At 42.2% G+C, this 26,315-nt stretch overlaps 2 protein-coding genes and 1 long non-coding RNA gene across 5 annotated transcripts in view; 1 reads left to right on the forward strand and 2 right to left on the reverse strand.

Annotated features, from left to right (window-relative positions):
* sorl1 (sortilin-related receptor, L(DLR class) A repeats containing) overlaps positions 1-11,408 on the reverse strand; it is a 76,259-nt gene extending 64,851 nt beyond the window's left edge. For both annotated transcript variants that reach the window (XM_024444864.2, XM_024444863.2), the window contains exon 1: positions 11,011-11,408. In XM_024444864.2, the coding sequence (XP_024300632.1) occupies positions 11,011-11,394 (384 nt within the window). In that variant the 5' untranslated portion in view covers positions 11,395-11,408. The remainder of the gene's footprint in view (positions 1-11,010) is intronic.
* Positions 11,409-16,681: 5,273 nt separating this feature from the next.
* LOC121839267 lies at positions 16,682-18,359 on the forward strand. 2 transcript variants are annotated; one of them, XR_006078824.1, is made up of 5 exons: positions 16,682-16,875; positions 17,248-17,347; positions 17,565-17,676; positions 17,978-18,029; positions 18,278-18,295. It is a non-coding gene; the product is annotated as an uncharacterized LOC121839267 (long non-coding RNA). The 2 variants fall into 2 exon arrangements; XR_006078823.1 differs by lacking the exon at positions 17,565-17,676 and having other exon boundaries at positions 16,716-16,875; positions 18,278-18,359.
* LOC112266923 (beta,beta-carotene 9',10'-oxygenase) lies at positions 17,941-26,040 on the reverse strand. Its single transcript, XM_024444865.2, has 13 exons — positions 25,956-26,040; positions 25,500-25,701; positions 25,167-25,378; positions 24,931-25,046; positions 23,293-23,395; positions 22,978-23,115; positions 22,577-22,737; positions 22,239-22,406; positions 20,319-20,456; positions 19,768-19,950; positions 19,521-19,631; positions 19,297-19,421; positions 17,941-18,356 (listed from the first exon to the last, which is right to left on the reverse strand). Exons 1-13 carry the CDS (start codon positions 25,975-25,977, stop codon positions 18,272-18,274), a joined length of 1,764 nt encoding a protein of 587 aa, XP_024300633.1. The 5' UTR covers positions 25,978-26,040; the 3' UTR covers positions 17,941-18,271.
* Between the last annotated feature and the right edge of the window lie 275 nt (positions 26,041-26,315).

Consider the following 26,315-nt stretch of genomic DNA (forward strand, 5'->3'; position numbering starts at 1 on the left):
CCAGCTGTCAGGAGGAATGGGCCAAAATTCACCCAACTTATTGTGAGAAGCTTTTGGAAGGCTACCTGAAACATTTGACCCAAGTTAAACAATTAAAGGCAATGCTACCAAATACTAATTGAGTGCATGTAAAATTCTGACCCACGGAGAATGTGATGAAAGAAATAAAAGCTGAAATATATCACTCTCTCTACTATTATTCTGACATTTCACATTCTTAAAAGAAAGTGGTGATCCTATAACTGACCTAAAACAGGGAATATTTACTGTCAGGAATTGAATGTCAGGAATTGTGAAAAACTGAGTTTAAATGTATTTGGCTAAAGTGTGTGTAAACTTCCGACTTCATCTGGCCTTGACAGACTAGTGAGCTGAAATACAGCGCACACACGCACACACACACACACACACACACACACACACACACACACACACACACACACACACACACACACACACACACACCAGAGCATTGAAAATGCCCTTTTGACATACCTTTTCCACATCTGTATTGTTTACCTTCTTTACTGCAACTTGCAGTGAATTCACACCAATCCTAACTGTAAGTGAGTGTTAAGGGTCAAAAACTAGTCTATGGTTTTCGTGCTGAACGGATCTGTCAGACTGTAGTGAATGATATACAAACACAAAAGAAACCAATGAAATGGATGAAGGGGACCACGCTGGTATAGCTTGCCAATGCTTGTTCTCTCGCTCGCTGTCTCTCTCACACACACACACACCGATAGGCCGAAATAGTGAATGAGCAACAAGGTGTCTAATACAACTGCAGATATTCAACCATAATTTTTTCATTCCGGTCAAAGATGATCAGGATTGTTCAGGATTGTTTACCAGAGCACTTGTTTTTCACCGGCACTCACTTCACTGCAGTTAGCAAACAGTAATTGTTCTACTACATTAGGCCTGATCTCTTGAAACTCAACACATAACCGCAAACATATGTATCCTCCTTGCTCACACAGGCTCATAGACGTAGGCTAGATGACATGCATCAGAACGAGACCAGGCACCAGACAAGTCTAGTCAAATGTATTCATCAAGGCTCCTTACGTGTGACATGATGACCACTATTTAATGAGGAAAATGAGTAGAGCCAAGCATTCCCCAAGCCAGACCAAACATCACCATGGCACTGAAATAGTGTTCTTATGCACAAACCCTGTTTGATATGTTGACTGTGTGTCCTGTGGCAGGGAACCAGATCCTGCTTGCAGTACACCTTCAGAGTGTGTCATGTAATTTCCCTGGAGATGTTTGTGAACTGTGGGAAACCATTTACTGGATAGATTGAGCAACTTCAGGGGTGTGTTCAGTAAGGCACGCCCTAGCAAAACAAAATCACTATTGGACAAGTTCAGGTATGACTTCCGCGTTTCGCTCTGTTTCAAGACGTTCTGTCTCTGCTGAACACAACCGAGACACTAGACTAGAGGCTTGGCTCGCTTGTTTGTTTTGAGTGAGAATCTCAACTGGCAGATGCCCGAGACAGGTTTCAGTCACACTTCGCACTTGAATTTCACAATCCAGCCCCCTCGAAATGCTGCCTACACCGCAAGTCAAATCAAATTGTATTTTTCACATGTGCCAAATACAACAGGTGTAGACCTTAACATGAAATGCTTACTTACAAGCCCTTAACCAACAATGCAGTTAAGAAAATAAAGTTAAGAAAATATTTAAAAAATAAACTAAAGTATAATTTTCAAAGTTGTTTTAAGTAACAATAAAATAACAACAATGAGGCTATATACAGGGGGTACCAGTACTGAGTCAATGTGCGGGGGTACAGGTTAGTCGAGGTAATTTGTACATGTAGGTAGGGGTAAAGTGACAATGCATTGATAATAAAACAGCAAGTAGCAGCAGTGTAAACACAAAAGGGGGGGGGGTATCAATACAAATAGTCCGGGTGGCCATTTGATTAATTCTTCAACAGTCTTATGGCTTGGGGGTAAAAGCTGTTAAGAAGCCTTTTGGACCTAGACTTGGCACTCCGGTACTGCTTGCCATGCGGTAGCAGAGAGAACAGTCTATGACTTGTTTAAAGGTCTTACTCACATCGGCTACGGAGTGTGACGATACAGTCATCCAGAACAGCTAGTGCTCTCATGCATGCTTCAGTGTTGCTTGCCTCAAAGCAAGCGTAAAAAGATATTTAGCCCATCTCGTAGGCTCGCGTCACTGGGCAGCTTGCAGCTGGGTTTTCCTTTGAGGTCCGTAATAGTTTGCAACCACATCCGACGAGCATCAAAGCCAGTGTAGTAGCATTCAATCTTAGTCCTGTATTGACGCTTTGACTTTGATGGTTCGTCTGAAAGCATAGCGGGATTTCTTAGAAGCGTCCGGATTAGTGTCCCGCTCCTTGAAAGCGGCAGCTCTATCCTTTAGCTGGGTGCAGATGTTGCCTGTAATCCAAGGCTTCTGGTTGGGATTAGAGGTCGACCGATTATGATTTTTCACCGCCGATACCGATTATTGGAGGACCCCAAAAAAAAGCCGATACCGATTAATCAGACAATTTTTTTTTTTTTTGTGATAATAATGACAATTACAACAATACTGACTTAATATAATACATCAATAAAATCTATTTAGCTTCAAATAAATAATGAAACATGTTCAATTTGGTTTAAATAATGCAAAAACAAAGGTGTTGGAGAAAGTAAAAGTGCAATATTTGCCATGTAAGAAAGCTAAAGTTTAAGTTCCTTTCTCAGAACATGAGAACATATGAAAGCTGGTGGTTCATTTTAGCGAGTCTTCAATATTCCCAGGTAAGAAGTTTTAGGTTGTAGTTATTATAGGAATTATAGGACTATTACTCTCTATACCATTTGTATTACATTAACCTTTGACTATTGGATGTTCTTATAGGCACTTTAATATTGCCAGTGTAACAGTATAGCTTCCGTCCCTCTCCTCGCTCCTCCCTGGGCTCGAACCAGGAACACAACAATAACAGCCACCCTCGAAGCAGCTTTACCCATGCAGAGCAAGGGAAACAACCACTCCAAGGCTCAGAGCGAGCGAGTGACGTTTGAAATGCTATTAGCGCGCGCTAACTAGCCAGCCATTTCACTTCAGTTACACCAGCCTCATCTCGGGAGTTGATAGGCTTGAAGTCAGAAACAGCGCAATGCTTGACGCACAACGAAGAGCTGCTGGCAAAACGCACGAAAGTGCTGTTTGAAGGAATGTTTACGTGCTTGCTTCTGCCTACCACCGCTCAGTCAGATACGTCGATACTTGTATGCTTGTATGCTCAGTCAGATTGTATGCAACTCATGACACGCAAGATAATATCTAGTAATATCATCAACCATGTGTAGTTAACTAGTGATTATGATTGATTGATTGTTTTTTATAAGATAAATTTAATGCTAGCTAGCAACTTACCTTGGTTTACTGCATTCGCGTAACAGGCAGTCTCCTTGCGGAATGCAACAAGAGGCAGGTTGTTGTTGCGTTGGACTAGTTAACTGTAAGGTTGCAAGATTGGATCCCCTGAGCTGACAAGGTGAAAATCTGTCGTTCTGCCCCTGAACGAGGCAGTTAACCCACCGTTCCTAGGCCGTAATTGAAAATAAGAATGTGTTCTTAACTGACTTGCGCAGTTAAATAAAGATTAAATAAAGGTGTAGTAAAAATAAATAAATAAAATAAATCGGCAAATTCGGTGTCCAAAATACCGATTTCCGATTGTTATGAAAACTTGAAATCTGCCCTAATTAATCGGCCATTCCGATTAATCGGTTGACCTCTAGTTGGGATATGTACGCACGGCCACTGTGGGGACGACGTCGTTGATGTACTTATTGATGAAGCAGTGACTGAGGTGGTATACTCCTCAATGCCATTGGATGAATCCCGGAACATATTCCAGTCTGTGCTAGCAAAACAATCCTGTTGCGTAGCATCCACGTCATCTGACCACTTCAGTATTGAGCGAGTCACTAGTACTTCCTGCTTTAGTTTTTGCTTGTAAGCAGGAATCAGGAGGATAGAATTATGGTCAAATTTTCCAAATGGAGGGTGAGGGAGAGCTTTGTACATGTCTCTGTGAGTGAAGTAAAGGTGGTCTAGAGTTTTTTTTTCTCCTCTGGTTGCAAGTGACATGCTGGTAGAAATGAGGTAAAACGAATTTAAGTTTGCCTGCATTAAAGTCACTAGGAACACCACTTCTGGATGAGCATTTTCTTGTTTGTTTATGGCCTTATACAGCTCATTGAGTGCGGTCTTAGTGCCAGCGTCAGTTTGTGGTGGTATATAGACAGCTACGAAAAATATCAATGAAAACTCTCTTGGCAGTGTGGTCTAACCAAATCAAACTTTATTTGCCACATGCCCCAAATACAACAAGTGTAGACTTTACAGTGAAATGCTTACTTACAAGCCCTTAACCAACAGTGTAGTTCAAGAAGAAGAAAGTCTACAGCTTATCAAGAGGTACTCTACCTCAGGCGAGCCGTACCTCGAGACTACCTTAATATTAGACATTGTGCCCCAGCTGTTATTGACAAAACGACACACACCCCCACCACTGGTCTTACCGGACGTAACTGTTCTGTCCTGCCGATGCACGGAAAACCCAGCCAACTGTATATTATCTGTGTCGTCATTCTGCCACGACTCGGTGAAACATAAGATATTACAGTTTAAAATATCCCGTTGGTAGGATAGTCTCGAACAGAGCTCATCGAGTTTATTCTCCAGTGATTTCACGTTGGAAAATGTTTATTTTCCTTATTTCCTTATTTTTTTCATGTGAATGATGGGGATTTGGTCCTCATCTGGAAGCAGCATTATATCCTCGCTTCAGACTCATTAATGAAATGATCTTCATCCAGTTATTAGGTGAGTAATCTCTGTTCTGATATTCGGAAGCTCTTTTCAGTCATAAAAGACAGTAGCATCAACATTATGTTTACCTGCTGTTGTTGTGCTAGCTGATTAGCTGTTGTCTCACCTACTGTTTAAGCTAGCTTTCCCAATTCAACACCTGTGATTACTGTATGCCTCACTGTATGTCTCTCTCAAATGTCAATATGCCTTGTATACTGTTGCTCAGGTTAGTTATCATTGTTCTAGTTCACAATGGAGCCCCTAGTTCTACTCTTCATACCCCTGATAACTCCTTTGTCCCACCTCCCACACATGCGGTGACCTCACCCATTACAACCAGCATGTCCAGAGACACAACCTCTCTCATCATCACCCAGTGCCTGGGCTTACCCCCGCTGTACCCGCACCCCACCATACCCCTGTCTGCGCATTATGCCCTGAATATATTCTACCATGCCCAGAAACCTGCTCCTCTTATTCTCTGTCCCCAACGCTCTAGGCGACCAGTTTTGATAGCCTTTAGCCGCACCCTCATACTACTCCTTCTCTGTTCCGCGGGTGATGTGGAGGTAAACCCAGGCCCTGCATGTCCCCAGGCACCCTCATTTGTTGACTTCTGTGATCGAAAAAGCCTTGGTTTCATGCATGTCAACATCAGAAGCCTCCTCCCTAAGTTTGTTTTACTCACTGCTCTAGCACACTCTGCTAACCCTGATGTCCTTGCTGTGTCTGAATCCTGGCTCAGGAAGGCCACCAAAATTCAGAGATTTCCATACCCAACTATAACATCTTCCGTCAAGATAGAACTGCTAAAGGGGGAGGAGTTGCAGTCTACTGCAGAGATAGCCTGGTAATGTCATACTTTCCAGGTCCATACCCAAACAGTTCGAACTACTAATTTTGAAAATTACTCTCTCCAGAAATAAGTCTCTCACTGTTGCCGCCTGCTACCGACCCCCTCAGCCCCCAGCTGTGCCCTGGACACCATTTGTGAATTGATCGCCCCCATCTAGCCTCAGAGTTTGTTCTGTTAGGTGACCTAAACTGGGATATGCTTAACACCCCGCCAGTCCTACAATCTAAGCTAGATGCCCTCAATCTCACACAAATCATCAAGGAACCCACCAGGTACAACCCTAACTCTGTAAACAAGGGCACCCTCATAGACGTCATCCTGACCAACTGGCCCTCCAAATACACCTCCGCTGTCTTCAACCAGGATCTCAGCGATCACTGCCTCATTGCCTGTATCCGCTACGGAGCCGCAGTCAAACGACCACCCCTCATCACTGTCAAACGCTCCCTAAAACACTTCTGTGAGCAGGCCTTTCTAATCGACCTGGCCCGGGTATCCTGGAAGGACATTGACCTCATCCCGTCAGTTGAGGATGCCTGGTCATTCTTTAAAAGTAACTTCCTCACCATTTTAGATAAGCATGCTCCGTTCAAAAAATGCAGAACTAAGAACAGATACAGTCCTTGGTTCACCCCAGACCTGACTACCCTCGACCAGCACAAAAACATCCTGTGGCGGACTGCAATAGCATCGAATAGTCCCCGGGATATGCAACTGTTCAGGGAAGTCCGTAACCAATACACGCAGTCAGTCAGGAAAGCTAAGGCCAGCTTCTTCAGGCAGAAGTTTGCATCATGTAGCTCCAACTCCAAAAAGTTCTGGGACACTGTGAAGTCCATGGAGAACAAGAGCACCTCCTCCCAGCTGCCCACTGCACTGAGGCTAGGTAACACGGTCACCACCGATAAATCCATGATTATCGAAAACTTCAATAAGCATTTCTCAACGGCTGGCCATGCCTTCCGCCTGGCTACTCCAACCTCGGCCAACAGCTCTGCCCCCGGCAGCTCCTCGCCCAAGCCTCTCCAGGTTCTCCTTTACCCAAATCCAGATAGCAGATGTTCTGAAAGAGCTGCAAAACCTGGACCCGTACAAATCAGCTGGGCTTGACAATCTGGACCCCTATTTCTGAAACTTTCCGCCGCCATTGTCGCAACCCCTATTACCAGCCTGTTCAACCTCTCTTTCATATCGTCTGAGATCCCCAAGGATTGAAAGCTGCCGCAGTCATCCCCTCTTCAAAGGGGGAGACACCCTGGACCCAAACTGTTACAGACCTATATCCATCCTGCCCTGCCTATCTAAGGTCTTCGAAAGCCAAGTCAACAAACAGGTCACTGACCATCTCGAATCCCACCGTACCTTCTCAGCTGTGCAATCTGGTTTCCGAGCCGGTCACGGGTGCACCTCAGCAACACTCAAGGTACTAAACGATATCATAACCGCCATCGATAAAAGACAGTACTGTGCAGCCGTCTTCATTGACCTTGCCAAGGCTTTCGACTCTGTCAATCACCATAGTCTTATCGGCAGACTCAGTAGCCTCGGTTTTTCGGATGACTGCCTTGCCTGGTTCACCAATTACTTTGCAGACAGAGTTCAGTGTGTCAAATCGGAGGGCATGCTGTCCGGTCCTCTGGCAGTCTCTATGGGGGTGCCACAGGGTTCAATTCTCGGGCCGACTCTTTTCTCTGTATATATCAATGACGTTGCTCTTGCTGCGGGCGATTCCCTGATCCACCTCTACGCAGACGACACCATTCTATATACTTTCGGCCCGTCATTGGACACTGTGCTATCCAACCTCCAAACAAGCTTCAATGCCATACAACACTCCTTCCGTGGCCTCCAACTGCTCTTAAACGCTAGTAAAACCAAATGCATGCTTTTCAACCGATCGCTCCCTGCACCCGCATGCCCGACTAGCATCACCACCCTGGATGGTTCCGACCTTGAATATGTGGACATCTATAAGTACCTAGGTGTCTGGCTAGACTGCAAACTCTCCTTCCAGACTCATATCAAACATCTCCAATCGAAAATCAAATCAAGAGTCGGCTTTCTATTCCGTAACAAAGCCTCCTTCACTCACGCCGCCAAGCTTACCCTAGTAAAACTGACTATCCTTCCGATCCTCGACTTCGGCGATGTCATCTACAAAATGGCTTCCAACACTCTACTCAGCAAACTGGATGCAGTCTATCACAGTGCCATCCGTTTTGTCACTAAAGCACCTTATACCACCCACCACTGCGACCTGTATGCTCTAGTCGGCTGGCCCTCATTACATATTCGTCGCCAGACCCACTGGCTCCAGGTCATCTACAAGTCCATGCTAGGTAAAGCTCCGCCTTATCTCAGTTCACTGGTCACGATGGCAACACCCATCCGTAGCACGCGCTCCAGCAGGTGTATCTCACTGATCATCCCTAAAGCCAACACCTCATTTGGCCGCCTTTCGTTCCAGTACTCTGCTGCCTGTGACTGGAACGAATTGCAAAAATCGCTGAAGTTGGAGACTTTTATCTCCCTCACCAACTTCAAACATCAGCTATCTGAGCAGCTAACCGATCGCTGCTGCTGTACATAGTCTATTGGTAAATAGCCCACCCATTTTCACCTACCTCATCCCCATACTGTTTTTATTTATTTACTTGCTCTTTTGCACACCAATATCTCTACCTGTACATGACCATCTGATCATTTATCACTCCAGTGTTAATCTGCAAAATTGTAATTATTCGCCTACCTTCTCATGCCTTTTGCACACATTGTATATAGACTCCCCCTTTGTTTTCTACTGTGTTATTGACTTGTTAATTGTTTATTCCATGTGTAACTCTGTGTTGTCTGCTCACACTGCTATGCTTTATCTTGGCCAGGTCGCAGTTGCAAATGAGAACTTGTTCTCAACTGGCCTACCTGGTTAAATAAAGGTGAAATAAAAAATAAAATAAAATGTACAAAATAAGTTACAAACAATGTGAAAAAACACAAAATAGCACAATTGGTTAGGAGACCGTAAAATGGCAGCCATCCCCTTGGGCGCCATTCTTTGTCTCAGAGATTGTTTTTTCTACTTCCTTTCCTCATTCTTTTGAGCTCATTATCAGGTATGAACTTTAAACCAACATTCCACATTCCTTACTTAAACTAAGAAACTGATTAATTGTATCCACATTTCACACACACTGACAACACCCAATACAGATTTGTACAATAATTTAATTTAAAGGGAGAATTATATCTATATAGGATATATCTATATAGGTTAGCATTTCACTACACTCGCATTAACATCTGCTAACCATGTGTATGTAACCAATAACATTGGATTTGTTTTGATTTGATATGGCTAGGGATGGGGGACTGAAAGCTTACTTAAAACTTAAATGCCAAAATAACAGCCATACAGTTTCTACAAATAGCCTACCTTATCACTAGTTGCTACAAATAGCCAACCTTATTTATTTATAAACAAATAAAGTACCTTTTTGTGCATTTTTGGCAAACAATTTGTGCATTTTCGCTGCAGCACCTTTAGAAACATCTAGGCTGAATCCCATGAGTGCCCTGTCTAGTGAACAAAGCTATTCAATCCCTGAAGATATTGGCTTTCCTCTACTGTCACAGAAGAAACACCAACTGTCCAGAACAAAACATGACATCTGACCAGCAGAGGAATTATTTCCAAAGTTGATCACATAAGCAACCCTGTCTGTTCCAATTCGAGGTTGTGTGGAATGCGGTACAACCACCAGTGACTTTTAGTTTCATTTTAAGGAATACTGAAGAGCTGACTACCTTAACAAATAAGAAATCACATTATGGAGCTACTCAGCAGTGTGACCTGACTCTTACAGACTTGATATCATTGGCCACTTTAATAAATGGAACACTAGTCAATTTAATAACACCATTTTAAGAATGTTTACATATCTCGCATTACTCATCTCATATGTATATACTGTATACTACACTATCTATTATCTATTGCATCTTAGCCGCTCTGTCACTGCTCATCCATATATTTATATATTTATATATTCTAATCCCATTCCTTCACTAGATTGTGTGTATTAGGTTTTGTGGTGGAATTGTTGATATCAAATGCATAAGCATTTCACTACACTCGCAATCACATCTGCTAACCATGTGTATGTGACCAATAAATTTTGATTTGATTCATCATACACAACAGCCCCAACATCTTACAGAAATCAATAACAAAAATATAATATACAAAGACTGCCATTATTGGCTTTTCGCAATATTTCCACCATCCAATATGGCAAGCATGTCCACATGGGGAAGACTATAGTGGCAGTCTTGGCTAATTAGAAATGTGTTGTTGTTCACTGTCATCAACTGTGTGATTGTGGTGACATGCTGTGATCACGGGGTTTCTGAAAAACTGGTCAAATAAAAATACTGCATTAGTTTGGTCAAGAAGATAATTCAAAGACTTCGTGCAATACATGTGTGTGTAACAGTCTGTTGGTAGACAGTAAAACGGAGGGTTTGTTTACTAGATGGACTGACGTCATTGAATAGGCAGTGCTTTCTTTATGCCAGTGCTTTCTATGGTAGCTCGAGCCTTACATCGGGGAGAAAAGCGCCCGCCATGGCATCGTATGCTGAAAGGGGACGGTCTGTGTTAAAAAGCCGAGTAGCTATCTCGCTACAGTGGTACTGATAATCACACACTGACTACTGACTTCGAAAGCCTGGCTTTGGCTATTTGCTCTTCACCTCTCCTCGTCAAGGGTCGTGCATGACATGAGAGCCATACAGCAGGGTTCCCCAACTGGCGGCCAGCGGGCCGAATTTGGCCCACGGGTGGTTTTATTTGGCCCCAAGTTTGTTTTTGTTTTTTATTAAATGCTCCCAAGTGATTTTTATTTAAGAAATCTGTTCTCAAGTATTCACACATATAATAGAGATACACTTGATCCTATACAAACGTAAGCCAGGTTTGAAATGATGTTTTAGTCAAACATTATACATGTTGTGGCTTCTTGCGGTCAATTTGCAGTTTACAAATTATTCGTAATTATGTTCAGGTCCCCGACCATCCACACAAGAAAAAAAATCGTCCCGCAGCTGAATATAGTTGACGATCGCTGACATTGAGGTTTCTGAGTTCCGTTACTAAACTAGCTAGGTAGTTAACGTTAGCTGCTAAACCTAACTAGCTACTGTAGCTAACTGTAGATAGCCTGACGAGAGATCAGCTAGCTAGCTGCTTTCAGTAGAATTTTAGTTACACTGGAAAAGTAATGCATTACCTGTCCATACACCTTTGGCACGGGTGGTTGGACTGCACTCCGCCGAATGCGATGCTGATACATGCCCGAAACTCTGTCTTCCCTTGCATTACGTGCAGCTCGTCGTTTCGCATCGGCGCCTATTCCATGGATACATTCTTCATTTGCGTTCACCGTAGAAAACCCCCTGTCCTGCAGTAGCAATAACCGCTGGTCTCGATGAAGACGAAGGGTGGAGGAAAATGTACCCGGAGCGAAGAAAAATAACAAATATATTGTAAACCTAAGAGGGGACAGCATCTTGACTGTCTGTCTTGTCGCCATGTTTGTGTATGTTTCGTTTGGGTAACTAGAAGTGCTCCTTCGAGAGGCGATTGGAGTAAGCGTAGGAGGCACCCCCATCATCCCCCTCTCCTAAGCAAAGTATGCTAGTTGCATTGGGCAAGTTCGTTTTGCATGTCTCGGTGCGTCGTGTGGGTGGAGATTTCACTTAAGGACCAATGGAATGTCTAAAATGTATAAACTCCGGACATCACGGGCACCGGGCAATGGAAAATGAACTCGCCCGTTGTTAGCGACTTTTGGTATATTGAATGAGTTTACAGATGTGGATGCACTTGAAAAATATGATATACAACCAATGATATATATCTAAATAATTCTATACAACACTACATGGCAAATCCTTACACATGTACCAACCCCAAAACATCTGAATGACAAAAATCTCAAAAGTCTGAAGGACAACGTTCAAACGGTCCAAAATTAACTAATGAGAAGTATAGGCCTACTCAAGCTCAGCCGTAGGACGCACATTGGTCTTAATCTTGTTGTACATGAAAGAACTTGCCCCCAGTTACCTGTCTTGTTATTTTAATTTCATTCGAGACTCTCACAGCCATCACACCAGAGCCAGTGTTATTAGGTTATAGCCTTTTTATAAAATGGATTAAATTGTTTTTCCCCTCATAAATCTACACATTATGCCCATAATGACAAAGAAAAACATGTTTTTTAGATCCTCTCAAGCTCTGTCAGGTTGGATGGGGAGTGTTGCTGCACAGCTATTTTCAGGTCTCTCCAGAGATGTTCGATCGGGATCAAGTCCGGGCTCTGGCTGGGTCACTGAAGGACATTCAGAGACTTGTCCCAAAGCCACTCCTGCATTGTCTTAGCTGTGTGCTTAGGGTTGTTGTCCTGCTGGAAGGTGAACTTTCTCCCCAGTCTGAGGTCCTGAGAGCTCTGGAGTAGGTTTTCATCAAGGATCTCTGTACTTTGCTCCATTCATATTTGCCTCGATCCTGACTAGTCTCCCAGTTGTTGCTGCTGAACAACATCCCCACAGCATGATGCTGCCAACACCATGCCTCACCATAGGGATGGTGCAAGGTTTCCTCCAGACGTAACACTTGGCATTCAGGCCAAAGAGTTGATCTTGTTTTCAACAGACAGAGAATCTTTTCTCCTGGTTTGAGAGTCTTTAGGTGTCTTTCGCAAACTCCAAGTAGGCTGTCATGTGCCTTTACTGAGGAGTGGCTTCCGTCTTGCCACTCTACCTTAAAGGCGTGATTGGTGGAGTACTGCAGAGATGTTGTACTGCAGAGATGGTTGTCCTTCTGGAAGGTTCTCCCATCTCCACAAAGGAACTCTAGAGCTCTGTCAGAGTGACCATCAGGTTCTTGGTCACCTCCCTGACCAAGGCCCTTCTCCCCCGATTGCTCAGTGTGGCCGTGCGGCCAGCTCTAGGAAGAATTTAGGTTGTTCCAAGATTCTCCCTCTTTCAGAGATCACCGTTTACAGGGAATGTTTGACTGGAACACTCCAGAAAGAATTTTGGTGATTCCAACTGTGCCTCGGCACAATCTTGTCTTGGACAATTCCTTTGACCTCATGACTTGGTTTTTGCTCTGACATGCACTGTCAACTGTGGAACCTTATATAGACAGGTGTGTGTCATTCCAAATAACGTCCAATCAATTAATTTACCACAGGTGGACTCCAATCAAGTTGTAGAAAAATCTCAAGGATGATCAATGTTAACAGGATGCACCTGAGCTGAATTTCGTGTCTCATAGCAAAGGGTCTGAATACTTATGCCAATAAGGTATTTTTTAAATATATTTTTCTATAAATTTGCAAACATTTCTAAAAACCTGTTTCTGCTTTGTCATTATGGGGTAGATTTATGAGGATTTTTTGAAATTTCATCCATTTTAGAATAAGGCTGTAACATAATGAAATGTGTAAAAGGTCAAGGGGTCTGATTACTTTCTGAAAGCACTGTATGTCAAATATTGTTATAACTAGCTCTGGCTGGGTTTTTATATTTGTATTTATTAAGGATCCTCTTTATTAAGGATCCCCTTTACACACTCTTCCTGGGGTCCAGCAACATTAAGGCAGTTATGTCCAATTAAAAATATTACTTGACATTACATTTCATAACACTTTACCCAAAACATTTAGTGTGTTCCCTCAGGCCACTACTCCACTATCACATATTTACAATACAACATCCATGTGTACGTATGCATAGAGTGCGTGTCTTATCATGTGTATGTGTGTCTGTGCCTGTGTGTGTGTCTCTTCACAGTCCCCGCTGTTCAATTAAGGTGTATTTTTATCCTTTTTAAAAATCTGATTCTACTGCTTGCATCAGTTACTTGATGTGGAATACAGTTTCATGTAGCCATGGCTCTATGTAGTACTGTGCGCCTCCCATAGTCTGTTCTTGACTTGGGGATTGTGAAGAGATCCTTGGTGGCATGTCTCGTGGGGTATGCATGGGTGTCTGAGCTGTGTGCTAGTAGTTTAACAAACACCTCGGTGCATTCAGCATGTCAACACAAGTAGTGATGAAATCAATCTCTCCTCCACTTTGAGCCATGAGAGATTTACATGCATATTATAATATGTGCTGCATTGTTCTGAACCAATTGTAATTTTCCAAGGTTTCTCTTTGTGGCACCTGACCACACGACTGAACAGTATTCAGGTGAGACAAAACTAGAGCCTGTAGGACCTGCCTTGTTGATAGTGTTGTTAAGAAGGTAGAGCAGCGCTTTATTATGGACATACTTCTCCTCATCTTAGCTACTGTTTTATCAATGTGTTTTGACCATGACAGTTTACAATCCAGGGTTACTCCAAGCAGTTTAGTCACCTCAACTTGCTCAATTTCCACATTATTTTTTACAAGATTTAGTTGAGGTTTAGTGAATGCTTTTAGTTTTTGAAATATTTAGGACTAACTTATTCCTTGCCACCCATTCTGAAACTAACTGCAGCTCTTTGTTATGTGTTTCAGTGATTTCACTCACTGTAATAGCTGACGTGTCTAGTGTTGAGTCATACGCATACATAGACATGCTGGCTTTACTCAAGGCTAGTGGCATGTCATTAGTAAAGATTGAAAAATGTAATGGGCCTAGACAGCTGCCCAGGGGAATTCCTGATTCTACCTGGATTATGTTGAAGAGGCTTCCTTTAAAGAACACCCTCTGTGTTCGGTTAGACAGGTAGCTCTTTATCCACAATTTAGCAGGGGGTGTAAAGCCATCAGCAGACTATGATCGATAATGTCAAAAGCCTCACTGAAGTCTAACAAAACAGCTCCCACAATCTTTTTATCATCAATTTCTCTCAGCCAATCATCAGTCATTTGTGTAAGTGCCGTGCTTGTTGAATGTCCTTCCTTTAAGCGTGCTGAATGCCTGCTGTCAATTTGTTTAGAGTAAAATAACATTGCATCTGGTCAAACACAATTTTTCCCAAAAGTTTACTAAGGGTTGGTAACAGGCTGATTGGTTGGCTATTTGAGCCAGTAAAGGGGGCTTTACTATTCTTGGGTAGTGGAATTACCAGGTCTGAGGGCACACACTTTCTAGTCGACTTAGATTGAAGATATGGCAAATAGGCGTGGCAATATTGTCCGCTATTGTCCTCAGTAATTTTACATCCAAGTTGTCAGACCCCGGTGGCTTGTCATCGTTGATAGCAAACAATAATTTCACTTCTTTACGGAATTCAAAATGTCAATGCTTGTCTTTCATCATTTGATCAGTTATACTTTGATGTGTAGTGTCAGCGTTTGTTGCTGGCATGTCATGCCTAAGTTTTCTAATCTTGTCTAAGTTATTGGCAACATCAGTGGGTTATGTGATGAATGAGCCATCTGATTCAATGGTGCTGAGTTTGCCTTTTTGCCCCACATTTCATTTAAGGTCCTCCAAAACTTTTTACAATCATTCTTTATGTCATTTATCTTTGTTTCATAGTATAGTTTCTTTTTCTTTTTATTCAGTTTAGTCACATGGTTTCTCAATTTGCAGTACGTTTGCCAATCGGTTGTGCAGCCAGACTTATTTGCCATTCCTTTTGCCTCATCCCTCTCAACCATACAATTTTTCCATTCCTCATCCATCCACGGGGATTTAAAAGTTTTTACTGTAATTTTTTTAATGGGTGCATGGTTATTAGTAACTGGAATAAGCAATTTCATAAATGTGTCAAGTTCAGTGTCTGGTTGCTCCTCATTACACACCACAGACCAACAAATATTCTTTACATCCACAACATAGGAATCACTACAAAACATATTGTATGACCTCTTATACACTATATTAGGTCCAGCCTTTGGAACTTTGGAACTTCTTAGATATGCTTACTACTGTATATTCTGATCACTACAGCCAATGGATTTGGATAGTGCTTTAAACCAAATTCCTGCAGCATTAGTAAAGATGTGATCAATACATGTTGATGATTTTATTCCTGTGCTGTTTGTAACTACCCTGGTAGGTTGACTGATAACCTGAACCAGGTTGCATGCACTAGTTGCAGTTTTAAGCTTTTCTTGAGTGAGCAGCTTGATGAAACCCAGTCAATATTTAATTCACCCAAATATACCTCTCTGTTGATATCACATACATTATCAAGCATTTCACATGTTATCCAGATACTGACTGTTAACACTTGGTGGTCTATAGCAGCTTCTACAGTAGCAGGTTGGTCTGCAACAACTCATTGTTCTATCTATGGTTATGTGTCATTGAGAGTGATTGGAGGTGCAGCTACCCTATACCAATAGTGCTGACCAGGCACAGGTTTTTTTGGGAAACAGTGATCAAAAGGATCATCATTGTGTTCATACAGCAGACCAGACACACATTTTAAAGGCAATTTGTTTCACATATAAAAATCACTTATCTTCAAAAACAGAGGTAGTTAAATCAATTCACAGCTAACATAAGGGAATGTTGGGCTCCTGAGTGGTGCAGTGGTCTAAAACACTGCATCGCAGTGTAATTGTTTTATTTTTTTATATTTTTTTCCCAACTTTTTTTAACCAGGTAGGCCAGTTGAGAACAAGTTCTCATTTACAACTGCGTAAGAGATGTGTGTCACTGCAGTACCTGGTTTGAATCCAGGCTGCATCACATTTGGCCGTGATTGGGAGTCCCATAGGACAGGTTTGGCTTGGGTAGGCCTTCATTGTAAATAAGAATTTGCTCCAAACTGACAAATTGCCTAGTTAAATAAAATAAAAGTCAGACTTCCTTTATTATAGACAAGACAGCCAGGCAGCACATGGACTGACAACACACAAGTATAAACATCATGCAATTCAGGACTTGCTGAACATAAAGTACCAGAGGTTCGTTGCATAATCAGACATTGCCATCAAGATATTGGATTATTTTGGGATATTGGATTTTGTCCAAAAAATTATGTCATATTTTTCGCTGTCTAGAGACAGTAGGTGGCGGTAGATCATGATAGTGTGAACTGTAGCACGTCCTGGTTCGTGAAAATGATGGAACGTTCTGATTGGCTCGCGCAAAACACTCGGAATTCGAATTTGGCAAACCAAACGGATACGCAAAAGTAAGTATACTTTTCAAATGTTTTAGGTAGCTAGCTAATCAATTTACCATAACATCATTTTTTGTTAATTACCTCGATAGATTAACTTTAAATAAATTAAGGATGTGTTTAAGTTAAACATGTTAGCTAACTAGTGATAAGGCCCTGCCAGCTACCGTTGGCTAACCAAACTTTAGCTAGCTAGTTAGCAGTGTTTGTTAGTTGAGGTCAGCTGTGCTGATTCTGCAGCTGGTAGAATGTTGTTAGTTAGCTGCAGTTGTTCAGTTAGACAGGCGCATAAACATTACCCAACGTTAACGTTACACTGTGTTAAAATGTAGTCTCTCATCAGCCATTGTAGCTAACCACACATCTCTCCACGTAACTTTTTAGAAAGCAGTGAGGAACTTTTAAGTGACCATTGCCAGGCAGAGTGATGCCACCGACAGGGAGGGGAATGGACAACAAAGGCCCCAAAAAAATGGCGCAAGAGGTCAGAAAATGCTGCAGTTTTGATGTTATCTGCTGGAAAAGTACTCCCTGGGGCCATCAGAAAAACATGTCTTCCATCTACCATTGGGATAGCTCATTTACGTATTTCAATCTGTTCTGAACTCAGCCATATCAATTTTATATTCGCTAGTCCCTGCAAATCCATATTGATTGTGTTGTAGTCATTGAGAGTTGTCTTTTCTCTTTCATTGCAATAGGTTGAACAAACATCTGCATATTGTGACAGTTCTCCAGCAAAAAATAAAAAAACACACAGTAGTAAAACACCAGCTTCAATCTCTTCAGATTTGTTTGAGGGTGCACTTGCAGGTATGCACATATTTGCATTAGGAATCATTTTTCTCTGTTTCATAGATCAGAATGATAAATGTTTGGCTCAATTGATACCATCACTTCTAGCTAATAATAGAATGTAGCTCAGGTGGTAGGGCATGGTGCTTGCAATGCCAGGATAGTGGGTTCAATTCCTGGAATCAGCCATTCATAAGTTCATACACTTGCTATGGGTAAAAGTGTCTGGTAAATGGCATGTATTATATATCTTTTTTTTAAAATGTGTTTGCTACAGAGAAATTGACATTACTGCTCTTTATTTTCCTTCAAATGATAGGTGCAAATAGAGAGGTCAACATGCTATTTTCCAAATACTCTGAAGTGTTGAGGTAGGTACAACAAAGGTAACGTGACAAACGTGTTGAACAGGTTTTCATTCCATTCTTTGTAATGTCAGACAGACCACATGAGTTTAAATGTCAGTGCTTTGCCCACATCACATATTACGTTAAGTACCCAGGCAATTGTATTGCATACACACATTTTTTATTATGATTAACAAGCATTGGGTGAATATGCTTTTCTTGAAATCTGTATACACCATGTCGATCATACATAGTGCCTTTGTTTCCTACAGTGAGAGGGCTGCAATAGATGCTTCACAAGTTAGGGAGTTGGAAGACATATTGATGGAGGCCAGAAACTTGGAGTCACACCTGAAAGAGAAGAAAGATCACTTGAGGCGTACCTTGGCTCTCATTTCTGACAAACTGCAGGGATAGACTTGCTACATGGGCCACAGACATTTGTAAATATTTCTTCACTGATCTCAATAAGTAACATGTCAGTACTTTTATTTTGACCTCTATGTATGTTTTTTAGGTTTACTGTCCTCACTCTTTATCCCACACTGGCAAACACAATGTGGGTGTCATTGTGGTTCATTTCTTTATAAATGACCTATTTATATTGAAGCATTGGGAATACTGTAGATCTAGGCCTATGTAGCCTACTGTAAACAATAAATAGGTTATAGAATATTGACGTTTCAGTGTCTGCAATATCCAAAGTTAAGCACTAGTTTTTGAAATGTATAAAATCAATGATTTTTTTACTTGAGACAGTGAAATATAGCCTAATCATTACCAAACAGGAAACTAACTTTTAGGTAGTAACTGTGTTGTGAGTGACCACAAGTCGGTCACAAGAGTCAATGGATTCAGTTCAGGCTGTAGGACTAATTATCCTGTGTATCACATGGAATATTGTGTGGTGTTATCATAGCCTATATTTCACTTTTTCCAATAGCATATTTGAAATATTTATTACAAGCTTTTCATTGGTGAGTGAACCAAATTATTAAAAAATTGCCAATGGCTTTTCTTAATACATCTTTTTTGTTATAAGTTTATATAGAGGATTGATATTCACAAAACAGGAGTGGATGTAAATCTTACAAAAAATACACATATTTAAGAACATTAAACATTTTCTTTGTTTGTGTGGAATTAACAGGTTTTTCAGTGCTTTTAAAGTAAACTTCACAATAAGGTGTTTTGATGGTTGTCCAGTCAATAATCAGAAAGGATACTTGGCAAGAAATGAAAGATGAATACAGTACTCTAATGTGCCTCCAATTTTCTTTCTAATAGATACCTTCTATGAGTCATAGTGGAGTTGAATGTCCCATGGAAACCATAGGGAATGTTCACAGGCACTTCCGCTCTGCCCAACTCTTTGAATGTCTTGGCATCCAAAACCAACAGGAATGTGCTCTTGTCCTGGAGAAAGGGAACATGCTTACATTAGGAGGCTAACATTGGGAGTTAGGAGAGCAACAATTGTTAACAAACGGGCATAGGTGTTTAAGGGGGACTGACCTTATTTGGAGTGATGACCACAGACATAATGACACCGTCATCCTCTTCTGTAGCGCCAGGCAAGGGTACAAAGACAGGCTCTGAAGGGTACAGTCCAGGATGCTCCCACACCTTAAAGCACAGCAGTGTGAAGGTCAGCATTGAATTTCCTATTACCTAGGCCTACATCACGCATCGCAATAGAGTACTGTGTTACTGATGCAGATATTCTTGAGCACAAAAAAAAAAGGAATGAATGACATCCAACCTTCATTTTTTTGCCTTGGAGGTCCATCTTGATGAGTGTGTCTCCTACTAGATGTCTGAAACCGCAACCGTAGAAGTAGCGATATGGTTTGGTGTTGTACTTGGCATAGTTGATTTGTGGGAACTCAAGACCACCATACGTATGGAGTTCCTCATCGTGCAGATCCTCATGTGTACAGAACACCTGCAGAGAGCGAGTTAATGAGGCTCTAATAGTGAATATTCACATAATGAGGGTAATCACAACCTTTTGTTTACTGAACTTGGACATTTTTAAAAATGTAACTAGCTAAGTGAGTTAAGAACATTCTTATCTTACAATGACCGCCTACCCCGGCCAAATCCTCCCCTAAGCCGGACGACGCTGGACAAATTGTCCCTATGGGACTCACGGCCGGTTGTGATACAGCCTGGGATTGAACCAGGGTTTGTAGTGACTCCTCTAGCACTGAGAGGCAGTGCCTTAGACCGCTGCCCCACTCGGGAGCTTAGCTTAGTGATGCATTTCAGCAGTGATGTATAACAGAAGACTTATGATTATTATTCACACACCTTGTCCTTAGCAGTCTTGGTGGCAGTGGCGGTACTGTCAGGACGTGTGTTCAGATTTTGCCCACTGGGTGTCTCCTTGTCTGCGTTGAGAGGCAAAACAAATCGCCGGGGAAACACTCTGCACATAGTGTTGTATACCTAATTTGAACAAAAACATTTTCAACCTCAAGCAGTTCACATGTAGGATTCCTGATCCTCGTGACTTCAGCTAGTTACACTTACAGTGCATTCGGAAAATATTCAGACCCCTTCACATTTTCCACATTTTGTTAGGTTACAGCCTTATTCTAAAATGTATTTCAATTTTTTTTTTTTTTTTTTATCTACCTAAAATACCCCAGAATGACAAAGCAAAAACGGTTGTATTTATTTTTACTTACATAAGTATTCAGACCCTTTACTCAGTGCTTTGTTGAAGCACATTTGGCAGCGATTACAGCCTTGAGTCATGGGTATGACGCTACAAGCTTGGCACACCTGTATTTGGGTAGTTTCTCCCATTCTTCTCTGCAGATCCTCTCAAGCTCTGTCAGGTTGGATGGGGAGCGTTGCTGCACAGCTATTTTCACGTCTCTTCAAAGATGTTCGGTCGGTTTCAAGTCCGGGCTCTGGCTGGGCCACTCAAGGACATTCGGAGACTTGTCCCAAAGCCACTCCTGCGTTGTCTTAGCTGTGTGCTTAGGGTCGTCCTTTTGGAAGTGAGCCTTTACCCCAGTCTGAGGTCCTGAGCGCTCTGGAGCAGGTTTTCATTAAGGATCTCTTTGTACTTTGCTCTGTTCATCTTTGTCTCGATCCTGACTAGTCTTCGAGTCCCTCCCACTGAAAAACATCCCCACAGCAAGATGCTGCCACCACCATGCTTCACCATAGGGATGGTGTCAAGTTTCCTCCAGAAGTGACACTTGACATTAATCCAAATGATTTAATCTTGGTTTCATCAAACCAGAGAATCTTGTTTCTCATGGTCTGAGATTCTTAAGGTGCCTTTTGGCAAAGTCATCCAAAGGGGCTGTCATGTGCCTTTACTGAGGAGTGGCTTCCGTCTGGTTACTTTACCTGAAGGCCTGATTGGTGGAGCGCTGCAGAGACGGTTGTCCTTATGGAAGGATCTCTAGGAACTCTAGAGCTCTGTCAGAGTGGCCATCGGGTTCTTGGTCACCTCCCTGACCCAAGGCCCGTCTCCCCCAATTGCTCAGTTTGGCCGGGCGGCCAGCTCAAGGAAGAGTCTTGGTGGTTCCAAACTTCTTCCATTTAATAATTATGGAGGCCACTGTGTTCTTGGGGACCTTCAATGCTGCAGAAACATTTTGATACCCTTCCCCAAATCTGTGCCTCGACACAATCCTGTCTCGGGCCTCTACGGACAATTCCTTCAACCTCATGGCTTGGTTTTTGCTCTGACATGCACGGTCACCTGTGGGACCTTATATAGACAGGTGTGTGCCATTCCAAATCATGTCCAATCAAGTAAATTTACCACAGGTGGACTCCAAGTTGTAGAAACATCTCACGGATGACCAATGGAAACAGGATGCACCTGAGCTCAATTTTGAGTCTCATAGCAAACGATCTGAATACTTATGTAAATAAGGTATTTCTGAAACTGTTTTCGCTTTGTCATTATGGGGTATTTTGTGTAGATAAATTATTTTTATTTAATCAATTTTAGAATAAGGCCGTAACAAAATGTTTTAAAATTCAAGGGGTCTGAATACTTTCCGAAGGCACTGTATAACTAATGAACAAGCCATTATTAATGCTTTAAGTTATACAACAAAAGTATATATTCTTCTGAATTCTAATGCATATAACTGTTTAGAAATAATGGTATATGTATTTGTAGTTAGTAATAGTATTTGTAAATTGTTTAATGATTATTCATTGAAGTGGTTATACCCTTCAGTTTAGACTTATACTGACCTCGTCCAGAGCCTCTCCTGACTTGCGCATGTTCTGAACAATGTAGTTGTTGATGGCTTTCCCATCGTCTGCGGCACAGAGGTCCATAACCAGGAAGCCATCCTCCTCCCAGGCGTTGATCTGGTGGAATGTGGACAGCGCTTTGGCATGATACTTGACTGAGTTGAGCTGGAAGAGAATAAAGGATGTCAGTCATCAGAAATGAAATGTATAACTTAAAAGCAATTACTGTAGGCTTAGTATCCTTTGTCTCGTTCATAGCTTGTCATTTACCAAAACTTTCAACACGAATTGAGAGACTCCCAACAATTCAAGGGCGTTCTAGACCAAGGTCTTACCTTGCCTGTCTGCTTGTTAATCAAATGAAAGATGGTCTCAAGTTTAGGGTCCCAGTAGATCCCATCGCTGATACCCTTTCCTCTCAGCTTGCCTGTCACAATCTTCAAGAGGTCCATTTTGATAGGCTGCTCAATAAACACCACGTAATTCTCCGACATTGCTGAAATTGAATGAGCAGTATATCAATTGCCACTCTTTTGGAGTTGAGTCAGATCATATCAGTATTGATAGATCATTGCTGTGCATTCTGATTAACAAAAGGATGAAACATGACCATTTTGCTTTGAAGATGGTTGGCAGAGTGAGCCATCTACTGGTGAGAGGGTTTACATGAGAGGCTGTTTACATTAAATGTGTCATTAGCTATGGAGCTTCTGGAGGCTTTGTGTGGTCTGCTCACCAAAGCTGTGGTAGTATGAAGGTCTTGCCTTGTCCACTGAAGGAATAGAACAGACCACTGTAGCTCCCTCCAGGGTTTCCTTTGGGTTTTCTGGCATTGTCCTTGTCGGAGGCACACGGATGATATTGTAAATTGCACCTGAAAAAAACACTGGTGGTTTTAGTTTTATTTGGAACCTGGAAAACTGACCTTTGGCCAATTTTTGCAGGCAGATTTCAGGTTTAAGAGGTTTGTGTTTTGTCATTCTTAATCTGCAATTTGTTAGACTTAAGTGAAGGTGGTTAGTGAATGGGCAGGGTCTGATTCCTTATTTACCTTTAGCAGAGTAAGAATTCCCCATGTTGTATGTTGTACCATCAGGGTCTGTGTGGGGGTGGGCAGTGGCTCCATTGACAGCAATGAATTTGCTCCAGTCCACCTGTTAAGAGCATCAACAAAAATTAAATGTCTTGATAGGCCTTCAATCATCCTATCCTAAACTTAGCACACAAAAAACATCCTCACTGTCAGCAAACCTAACATGTGTATGAACATAACAAGATTCAACAACTGTGACCTAAACTGAACAAGTTCCACAGACATGTGACTAACAGAAATTGAATGTGTCCCTGAACAAAGGGGGGGGGGGGTCAAAATCAAAAATAACAATCAGTATCTGGTGTGGTCACCAGCTGCATTAAGTACTGCAAGTGCATCTCCTTATGGACTGCACCAGATTTGCCCGTACTTGCTGTGAGATGAGATCCGGGCTCTTCGCTGGCCATGGCAGAACACTGACATTCCTGTCTTGCAGGAAATCATGCACAGAACGAGCAGTATGGCTGGTGGCATTGTCATGCTGGAGGGTCATGTCAGGATGAGCCTGCAGGAAGGGTACCACATGAGGGAGGAGGATGTCTTCCCTGTAAAACACAGCATTGAGATTGCCTGCAATGACAACAAGCTCAGTCCGATGATGCTGTGACGCACCGCCTCAGACCATGACGGATCCTCCACCTCCAAATCGATCCCGCTCAAGAGTACAGGCCTCGGTGTAACGCTCATTCCTTCGACAATAAACGCAAATCCGACCTTCACCCCTGGTGAGACCAAAAACGGTGGGTTTGTGCCCATAGGCGACGTTGTTGCTGGGGATGTCTGGTGAGGACTTGCCTTACAACAGGCCTACAAGCCCTCAGTCCAGCCTCTCTCAGCCTATTGCGGACAGTCTGAGCACTGATGGAGGGATTGTGCGTTTCTGGTGTAACTCGGGCAGTTGTTGTTGCCATCCTGTACCTGTCCCGCAGGTGTGATGTTCGGATGTACCGATCCTGTGCAGGTGTTTGTTACACTTGGTCTGCCACTGCGAGGACGATCAGCTGTCCGTCGCGCCTCCCTGTAGCGCTGTCTTAGGTGTTTCACAGTACGGACATTGCAACTCATTGCCCTGGCCACATCTGTAGTCCTTATGCCTCCTTGCAGCATGCCTAAGGCTCGTTCACGCAGATGAGCAGGGACCCTGGGCATCTTTCTTTTGGTGTTTTTCAGAGTCAGTAGAAAGGCCTCTCTTTAGTGTCCTTAGTTTTCATAACTGTCACCTTAATTGCCTACCGTCTAAGCTGTTAGTGTCTTAACGACCGTTCCACAGGTGCATATTCATTCATTGTTTATGGTATATGCATGGCAAACAGTGTTTAAACCCTTTACAATGAAGATCTGTGAAGTTATTTTGATTTTTCGAATTATCTTTGAAAGACATGGTCCTGAAAAAGGGACGTTTCTTTTTTTGCTGAGTTTATAATGTAATAGGTCTCTTATTAAATATTTCAACGAAATCATTTGGTTATTTGTTTATACTGAATGGAACCTTTTGTACTGTATGAGGCTACTGTAGGTAGTGTTTGTGTAGATCTTTAAAAAGAAAAGGCTACACACTAGTAGATCCGATGCAATATTTTATTAGCCAAGGCCTACCTTTTCCTTTGTCTCAAGTGTCTCAGGGTCCACCTTGTGCATGAAGTTTGTCTCCGTGCTCACATAGTAATCACCCTTGTACGTCACAAAGCTCACATTGTCATTATCTGACGCTTCTGTGGACCAAAGACAGTTTTCATGTGATTAGTACAACGTAAATCAATTCTCCGTCTGTCATATATTCTCCACTCTTTGACCTCAAACTCTTGAATTGCAGACTTGAACTGTAAACTCACTTGGCAGTTCGAACCGGGACAGAAAGCGTTGGAAGAAGTTCTTGCAGGGGTCTGGCATGGCCACAGTCCCGAATTCAGACACAACGATGCGGCTGTTCTCACTGTTAGCTGTGTAGCAGTCACTGCCCAGGAAGCGGCTCTTGTAGGTCACCTGGCCTCCAGCGATTTTGAATTGATGCAGGAGGGCCATTCCATCAAACCAGTGGTTGAATCTGAGAAGCAGAAGAAATAGTTAATATAGTACAGTAAATCATTTCATATATGCAGCAATAGTCATTTTTCTCCTCATTTGATTCTGGTTAAACTTATATAGCTTGTTTAAAATATACTCACTTGTTATTACCAATCTCAAACTTTCCTGGTCCGTTTCTGAGGAAATTGCCACTAATCCACTCTGGGATAGTTCCACTGATATTCGTGCTGATGGCCTCTGGGGTCTCATCCACAGAAGCCACGATCTTCTCAATGCATGGCAGGCCGTGCACGTCTGTGTAATGATGATCCTTATTCTTCTTTGACTTAGTCTTTTTCAGGTCTGCAAGGGGAAACAGACAATATTATTACTCAAAAACACCTGAAGACCTACAAAGAAAAACAGCAGATGGATATCAAAGCAGAACTAGAAATTGTATTAAAGGAGCTTGTGAGGATTAATAAGCCTAAAATAAGTTACTCTCGAGAATCTTTTTTACAAACTGAATAATTATGTTTTAAAGATGAGATGAAAGGTCATTAGGCAATGTTTGACTGCAAAAATGCTTTAACCCTCATTGGAGAACATCAACTTACCTGTAGAGCTTGGAGGTGACATTGCTGTCAGGATTGAGAATGTCTGTGGCTGTCTTGCTTGAAGGGAGTGCAAGTGATAGGACTCTTCTCATGTGAAGCTCCTGTGTGCCGCTTAGTGTAACGGGCTGAACTTTTATACGGTCGCTGTAGCGCAACCCTTTAGACCACGTGGTGGTTCTTACATAAGTCTTTGCAGAACAGAAGTTCTGTAAGCATAGCCGGGGGAGGTAGGGGTACTGAGGGTGCAGCAGCACCCCCTCAAAAATGTGCATTTTAAAAATGTATATTAATAACGCAAAGTAGTGCACTGGGCATTTACTAGTCCTGTATTTCCCTGTCAGTGATAATCACAGCACCCCC

This window comes from Oncorhynchus tshawytscha, linkage group LG14 (genome assembly GCF_018296145.1).
Source record: "Oncorhynchus tshawytscha isolate Ot180627B linkage group LG14, Otsh_v2.0, whole genome shotgun sequence".
Classification (NCBI taxonomy): domain Eukaryota; kingdom Metazoa; phylum Chordata; class Actinopteri; order Salmoniformes; family Salmonidae; genus Oncorhynchus; species Oncorhynchus tshawytscha.

What these genes read in the sequence shown, in the direction of transcription:
- LOC112266923 (XM_024444865.2), bottom strand. Translation starts at nt 25,977, where the DNA reads ATGTCACCTCCAAGCTCTACAG. An exon ending in TTAACAAGCAGACAGGCAAG is followed by an intron (nt 22,407 to 22,576) that starts GTAAGACCTTGG and finishes ATTCTCTTCCAG; the next exon opens with CTCAACTCAGTCAAGTATCA. An exon ending in CAGGAGAGGCTCTGGACGAG is followed by an intron (nt 20,457 to 22,238) that starts GTCAGTATAAGT and finishes TGTTCAAATTAG; the next exon opens with GTATACAACACTATGTGCAG.